General features: G+C 43.5%; 1 protein-coding gene across 1 annotated transcript in view; it reads left to right on the top strand.

The window, feature by feature from the left end:
• The first annotated feature begins 5,570 nt into the window (after positions 1-5,570).
• The window catches only part of LOC143277682 (uncharacterized), a 56,461-nt gene continuing 53,532 nt past the window's right edge, over positions 5,571-8,499 (top strand). The window contains exon 1 of the mRNA XM_076582602.1: positions 5,571-5,749. Within this exon, the coding sequence (XP_076438717.1) occupies positions 5,571-5,749 (179 nt within the window). The remainder of the gene's footprint in view (positions 5,750-8,499) is intronic.

Below are 8,499 nucleotides of genomic sequence, written 5' to 3'. Positions count from 1 at the left end.
CAAGAGTGAAGAGCGTCATGAATGAAAAGGAGGCAAACTCTCACTCCAAGCCCTCGAGGAACAGGCGTGCTGGATAGTTCTGAAGCGTAATGACCATTGGCCCACGGACATGTGAGCATCCAGCACCTGTGCCCCAGCCATGGGTGAATGGTCACGCTGCTTTGCGGGTCATTTTCGAGATTAGAAATAACGACTGTGGGAGTACTTGGCACGGCATCTCCAGCAGATGAGCTGATATATCAAATTGTATGGTATTGTATTACAGTGCATTGCATTGTATTGTGTTGCATTGTACCGCACTGTGCTGTATTGTACTGGTCTTCGTCACAACAGAGATCTCTTATGCCTTGACGTATTGACTTGCTCTCGTCTGGGTCACAGAAGCCGAGAGGGGGAGTTTCAATACATCACACCCAGGCTTCTGCCAGTGAGAGAAACCCCCCACGTGAACTTCAGAGAGCAGTGTGTACGACACGGGAGGCTGCAGCCACATTTAATAAGTTCTGCTGTCGCGCAGAGTGCACCGCCACGGCTGGTCTCAAACCACGCTGGAAACAATTATCGCATCCCACGGGTCATTCAAGTTGGACAGCCCCCAGCCAGTTCGCTACTGTGTTCTATCGGGTGCACGGAATTTGAAGAACGTCTGCTCGACAAGCTGGTTGTAAGCATACCCAAAAAGGCAGGCAAACAACAAATGTTATAGTAGGGGGCATTAAATATAAATCCTGCACTTTGTGATAAAAATATAATAATTGACATACATGTACAATAAGTCCTAATGAACCCATTAAGCGAGGGATCCACTTTTCCAGTGGCTTGTGGTAAGCGTAAAAATTAATTAAAATTAATTACGAAGACCATTTATACCACTCACACGCGAATGGGACACCATAGTATTTAGCAAGGCGGGATGTGGCTTGACCCCGGCCTGACCCGCAGCTGTCAGCACCTTCCCTATTTCAGAGACTGGCGCTTAGCGCGCACTGCGCTGGTTTGGTTGTTCTCATCGCCCATGGCAGACCAGAAACTGAAGTACGGCAATCCTTAGCGACAAAAGTTAGATTTTTAAAACGAAGGTGTTATGCCTTTTTCTTTCTTTCTTTTTAAATTAAAAAAAATCATTTAAAAAAATCTGCTATTGAAGTGTGGTAATCAACAATAGGGTATTGCTACTGCGTTTAATTTTTAGATGAAAGTATTATATAACTGTAACTGTACAGTTAACAAAAAAAAGTGAATAAATAAATTAATAAATAGATAAATTAATAAATAACGAAAGAAAGAATGACACACACACACACACAGAGAGAGAGAGAGAGAGAGAGAGAGAGAGAGAGAGAGAGAGAGAGAGAGAGAGAGAGAGAGAGAGAGAGAGAGAGAGAGAGAGAGAGAGAGAGAAGAAAATTAAAAAGGGATGGTTTAGTTTGTACAAGACAAAATGACCTAATTAATTTACGGACTCAATGGTAGCTATTGACAACCCTGTAGACTGCATATTCTGTAACGAAGTATGCTTAAATTGATTTTTTCGTATGATTAGAGCATATAGCCCTGAAGAGGCCTTCACAGTCGACAGGGTTCTGAACAATGTGAAATTGAAAAAGAAATGAGCTCGCCACAACTGTCTTGCTTTATTCTCAGAGAGTTATGTCATGTCAATGCAGACAAGAATGTTGTTGCTGTGATCCGCCACAGTCCAGGTCGATGACTGAAGACGTGGTGGAAATCAACTGGAATCTTTGTGCGTTATGTCAAACAGCATCACAAGAAACTTTGATCTGCCCAACCAAGCGAGAATGTGCTGGTTACGCCTATGTTACTGAAACCCTTGCTGATTTTAAAAGATTAGGACATTGCCCAATTCTGTTGATCTGTCTTTGATGAAGGAGATGGATATGAAGCAACGTTTCTACATTTTTCTAAGTGGCAGAAGAGATGTAGAACAGAGGAAAGCAGGGACAACCTCTAAAAGGAGACTGGGAGCATATATATATATATATAAGAATTTCAAATCCAGTGCTAGTCCTGTGAAAACAAGAAACATGTTTGGTATTCATGCGAATAAATTAATGCATTTTTTTAAACAGTAATCAGGTTATACTGCAAGGAGCTGGACTTAGGACTTGATTACAAGATGAGAAACTGTGCAGAAGAGCTTCAGGATAAAAGTCTTTCAGTTAAATTTGCTTCAGGGGACATGGTAACAATAGATGTGTACCATACACATGCTCATTTAACTCTATAGACGTGCTGACAATCTGTCAAATGCAAACTCACGAGAGAAAAATAAAGACATGGACGATGATATGTCTCAGTTGTGTAGAATATACACGTATGGACTGGCACAATCAGGAATCGAGCAAACTGATGTACATTCAACACGTATCAAACATAAACTTCGCACAGCTCTTCCAGACCCCATTGCCACTTTACAAAGCAGAGAAGTGTCCTAATGTTTGACAAAAACCTCGGTGACACCATCAAGAAACGAGCAGTTATGATTCAGAAGCTTCACATCTTGCAAAAACCGCTGAGCTGATTAGAAGTGATCTGTTGTAGCCAGATAGTTCATTCAATGGCAAATTCATCCACAGAATGTTAAGAAAATTGTATACATTTCACCAGTGGGCCAGATTCCACTGAAGAATTAACCACTCCACACCAGATTCAAAATGTTGTCAGTATATCACAGATAATTGCATATAAATGCAAAAAATCATTAAAAGCAACATCACATATTCAGCGCAACAGGACACAGACATCATTCCTAATCTACTAGCCTTAAAGTTCATTGTCAGACAAGAAAGCTAGGGCTGGTTGAAATCCTTCATAGCCTTGGCCTTGGAATCTCATACAAGCATGTGTTGTCTATTTCAACAGATATTGCAAACAGTGTGTAGCAAAAATTTGAAACAGACGGTGTAGTTCTTCCGCCAAGAATAATGACAAACATTTACATAGTTGGAGCGGTTGGTCGGTTTTTGGTGAATGCTTGATATGAATTAAAAACGTATCCAAGCAAAAATGTTTTAGACATGCGTGTGGTGCCTCTGGAAATTGGCAGAGCTGATCGACCTTGATTATACTTACATTCACAGATTTACGATTGATTTTCTTTAATTACAAGTATATAATAAATAATGATAATAATAATGGTACTTATATAGCGCTGAATCTTGTGCAGAGACAAATCTAATCGCTTTCGCACCAGTCATTCTCACGCATGCATAACTCTAAAACTGGAGAAACTAAAGACAAGGAAGAGGCAGGGAAGGGGGGCTATTTTGGGAAGAGGTGGGTTTTAAGGCCAGACTTGAAAGAGCTGAGTGTGGAGACTTGACGAAGCGAAAGAGGAAGTTCATTCCAACTGCAAGGTCCAGAGACATAGAAAGAACGGCGGCCAACAGTCGAGAGTTTGAATCTGGGTATGCGTAAGTGGAGTGGATCCGAAGCTGATCGTAGTGAGCGAAATGGAGTGTAGATGTGAAGGCAGCCACAGAGATAGGAAGGGGCTGATTTGTGAATACATTTGTAGCACAGAGTGTTGATCTTGTGCTTTATTCGGTGTGAGACAGGGAGCCAGTGGAGATGTTGCAAAAGAGGAGTGATGTGCTCAGATCTTTTCTTTCTGAGGACGAGTCGGGCAGCTGAAGGGACTGAATGGATGAAGCAGGCAAACCAGACAATAGAGAGTTACAGTAGTCAAGGCGAGAGAGAATGAGAGAGATGACAAGTCTATATGTTGCGTCAATGGACAGATATTTCCGAATAGAACTGATGCGCCGCAGTTGACAGTAGCAGGATTGACATGTCTGATTGATAAATGTTTGCATAGACAGTGTGTTGTCAAGGACAACGTCGAGGTTCCTGACTGAACTGGACAGAGGGATGGATGTACTGCCAAGTTTGATTGTATTAGTTGTAATGGAAGAGAGTTTTTGTTTCGTTCCTATGATCATTGCTTCAGTTTTGTCCGCGATCAATTGTAACTTATTTAGAGTCATCCAATTTTGAATATCCAGGAAGCAGTTAGATGTTTCTTGCAAGAGCAACAACAGTTTTTCAGGTGTATCACTCTTCAGGAGTTGAGTGTCATCAGCATAAGAATGATGACTGACATTATGGCGGTTGATAACTTCAGCGAGAGGAGCAGTGTGCAGTGTGAATAGCACTGGGCCTAAAACAGATCCCTGTGGGACTCCATGTTCAATTTTAACGGGTTCAGACCGGAAATTATCAACAATGACAGACTGGAATCGATCAGTGAGATAAGATTTGAACCAGTTTAGAACAGTGCCGTTGATACCAAATGTAAAATGAAGACGGGAAAGAAGGATTGAATGGTCTATCGTGTCAAAGGCGGCTGACAAGTCGAGAAGAGTGAGAAGGGAGATCTGTCCTGAGTCGGACGCTAGCAGTAGGTTATTCAGGATGTGGAGGAGAGCGGTTTCGGTGCTGTGGTCAGCACGATAGGCAGACTGAAATGGGTGGATGAGATTGTTGAAACAAAGGTGATTGTTGAGCTGCTATATCAGTTTCATCAATGTCATATCTTAAGAGACTGAAGTACTTTGCAAAATATCAACTCATAGCAGAAGAAATTCAAAAAGAGGCTTAGTTGCTATCATAAACGGCACCCAAAGATCTAGACACATCTTTTTTCCCCTCCCCCCTTTTTTTGTTGTTTATGTTTATTTTGTTTGTTGTTGTTGTTGTTATATATATATATATATATATATATATATATATATATATATTGTTTAGGGTACAAGTAGCCCAGAGAAAGATGAAAAATATGTACATGTTCTTTAAAATGTATGAGCAACATAACAGTGCACATTGAGATTAAACAACGACCAGTTAGCATCACTGACATTGTGACCTATTTTCTATTTTTATTTTATCTTTATTATTTTTGTCACGGAACACCCCTGAAGACATTTACATAACATAGCAAGTACATAACAGCATAATTAACATTCGGAGACCACATTCTGGACATTTCCACGTGTGAAATTGGGTAAGAAAACGAAATAACCGAGAAAATAAGTGTCATTTGTTTTGAACTCAGTGACCTACTTTAGACGCTGACCACACCCACTTCCGGTGCAGTGATAAGGTGGATCCCTTGCTTAAATGAACCACAAATGAATAAGGAATAAGAAAAACCAAACAGAATGTTTTTATCACGAAGTGCAGCTTTCACCTGTTTTTCGGACTTAATGCCCCCTACTATTATCAGGAATTCGTATTGAAAGCTGTTAGATAGACCCTCTACAGCCACCACCACCACCACTCCCACTACCCCCACATTCCACCCCCAACCCCTAAGTCATATCACCTGAAATTGGCGTCGCCTTCAGTTAAGGTACGGAGATTGGGATAGGATGAATATATAACTAAACTGCATTTCGCGTGACTTTAAAAGAAGGCACCATTCGTTCGGCCAAATGCCATCGACCTCTACCTTTAGGCAGACGCTGTCGCAAAACAGATTTACATCTCGTCGAACCGCCATGATCGTCATCCCCGTGTCGTCATCAGGCTCTTCAACAGGGTGAACCGCCATGATTGTCATCCCCGTGCCGTTGACCAGGCTCTTCAACAGGATGAACCGCCATGATTGTCATCCCCGTGTCGTCAACCAGTCTCTTCAACAGTTCAACAGGCTGTTTAAAAAACACAAAAAAACTTCTTTACATTTCTGGCAGCAGCAGGCCTACGTGGTGCCACACGGAAAGAAATGGTGTGTGCGTGTGTGTGTGTGTGTGTGTGTGTGTGTGTGTGTGTGTGTGTGTGTGTGTGTGTGTGAATATGTCTGCATTTGTCTGTCTGTGTGCACGCGCATGTGTTTGTGTGCGTGTATCAATGTGTCAGTGAGTTTGTCTGCGTGTGTGCGTATGTGCGTGTGTGTGTGTGCGTGTTTACGTGTGTGCACGTTTGTGCGCGTGTACCCATGCGTGCGCGCGCGCGCGCGTGTGTGTGTGCTGTGCTGTGTGTGCTGTGCTGTGTGTGTGTGTGTGTGTGTGTGTGTGTGTGTCTGTGTCTGTGTGTGTGTGTCTGTGTGCGAGCGTAATACGTGGCCCAGGTCCGGTTTTATGTACTGTAAGGTGTCCTCCGGAATCGCTGGATCCAAACCGACAGATGTCAGTGGGTAAAACCCTGACTTCGCCTCCCTTCGGTCTTGGCATAGTTTGGGACGACGCAGTTTTAGAAACTCCACCCCGCCCTCTCCCTCACTTACTCTACATTCCCCCTCCTATAGCCCCCCCCCCCCTCCCGCTGCCCCTCCTCTCTCTCTCACACATACACACTCTCTCTCATCCTTTCTCCATATCTTTTTTCTCGTCCCCGCCTTTGTCACTCTCTCTTTCTCCTTCCCTTTCTTATCTCCCCCCCACCCCTCTCACCTCGCCTAGTCTCCCCCCCCCTCCACCCTTCCACACACCCACACCCATTATCTCTCATTCTCTCCACATCCTTTTTTCCTCCTTTCCTCTCACTCCCCCCCCCCCCACCCCACTCCAACCCAACCCCTCCCTAAACCATCCTCTTTCTCTCCCATACTCTCTTCCCCCCCCCCCCCTTCTCTCTTCCCACTCTTACTATCTCGCTCCACATCCCTTTTCTACACACCCTGATCCCCCCCCCCCCAACCCCCACCCCACCCCTCTCTTTCCCTCTCATTTTTCTTTCAATCCGAGCACATAAAACATCAGTAATTGTTTTTCTCTTTTCACACCATCTCCCTCATCCCCACCCCCATCCCCACCTGTGTGTGTGTGTGTGTGTGTGTGTGTGTGTGTGTGTGTGTGTGTGTGTGTGTGTGTGTGTGTGTGTGTGTGTGTGTGTGTGTGTGTGTGTGTGTGTGTGTGTGTGTGTGTGTGTGTGTGTGTGTGTGTGTCTGTTTAACTTTTAATGTACTTTTTTTTCAGTTTAGGAAATGTCATGTGCAGGTGCAGAACACATTGCACACCACACACACACACACACACACACACACACACACACACAGAGAGAGAGAGAGAGAGAGAGAGAGAGAGGAGAGAACAGGCTGAGTTATTAGCCTACTGACAACCGAGTGTGAAATAAATAACAAAAAATTTTTTTAATAATAAAGTGAAGAAAAAGGACCCAATTACAAAGACAAAGTCCCTAAAGGACTTAGCACGAAGGTAAATACAACTGATGACGGAGTATGAAATAAATAAGAGGGGGAAAATCCCCAGAGAAGGTCTTTGGCCGTACCCCTCAGTGCTGTCATCCCGCCAAGCAGAGGACGAGCGGATACATCTTGTGTTGTGTTGTATTGGTGGTATCAGGGCGTGAGAATGGAAACAAAGTTTGTTGTCTGGGGAAACCTGGAACACATAAGGGCAACAAGTGGTGGCGGGTCGACGAACCTAACATGTTTTTTTGTGTGTGTGTGTGTTTGTTTGTTGGTTGGTTGTTGTTGTTGTTGTTGTTATTTTTCTGTCTCTGTTTTTGTCTCTGTCGGTCCTTTTCTCTGTCTGTCTCTGCATGTCCCTGTTTCTGTCTCTGTCTCTCTCTCTCTCATGTATACACACATATATGCGCGCATGCACACACACACACACACACACACACACACACCCGCTCGCGTCGGGGGTAGGGGCATACAGAGAAAGAAAGAAAGAGACAAATAGACGGACAGACTGACAGACAGAGAAGAGAAAAAAAAAGAAGAGAGATTACAAGAAAAAAAAAAGAAAGGGGGGAAAACAAGAATTAAAGAAGAGAAAAGGTTACAAACAGCAAAACATGAAAATAGAGAGAAAGGAAAAGCGGAAGGAAGATGGATCGAAAAAAAAACGATGTCTAAAAGAAAAAAAAAGGAAAAAAGAATAAGAAAAGAAGAGGCAAAGCCTTCGTGGATCATGTGTGATTCCTGCTGCACAACAACAACAAAAACGAAAGTGCAAACGGTGCTGGGGATTTGGAGGCCAGGAGGAGGGGGTCGGGGAGAAGAGATGGGTGGGGGCCAGTACATAACGTTTCAAATCATATTCTTGCTCACCATCAAAAGTGAGTGTTTGTCGCGACCAAAGGTTGTATGCTGGAAACGGACAAATCTGAAAGCAGCCCACATCGATCGGTATTTCATTGTTTTATTATCAGGATATAGATCTATCAAAGTGTCAAACTCTCTCTGTCTTCATCACGACATTTTTTTCTCTCCAAATAATGGAGGAAGCTGACCGCTGTTTGAGCACTTTGATATGTTAACTCTCTCCATACGAACGGCGAAAGTGACGATGTTAACTGCGTTTCACCCCAATTACCACCATCAAAATATTGCAAGCGGAAGGCTCTTATACTGAAGAGGTGAATGTTGACAAAGAATACCACAATTCTGACGACAGAAGCTAAAGGTTGGGTCATTCAGACACCCACTGGACATCCGAGGGGTCTGTGTAGAGGAGAAGAGAAGGCTGGCCGTACTGAATGAGTTAATACGTGGATGCGTAGTGCGAC

The sequence above is a fragment of the Babylonia areolata genome, chromosome 2 (assembly GCF_041734735.1).
Source record: "Babylonia areolata isolate BAREFJ2019XMU chromosome 2, ASM4173473v1, whole genome shotgun sequence".
NCBI classification, from domain to species: domain Eukaryota; kingdom Metazoa; phylum Mollusca; class Gastropoda; order Neogastropoda; family Buccinidae; genus Babylonia; species Babylonia areolata.
This window is presented reverse-complemented; position numbering and strand designations above follow the sequence as displayed.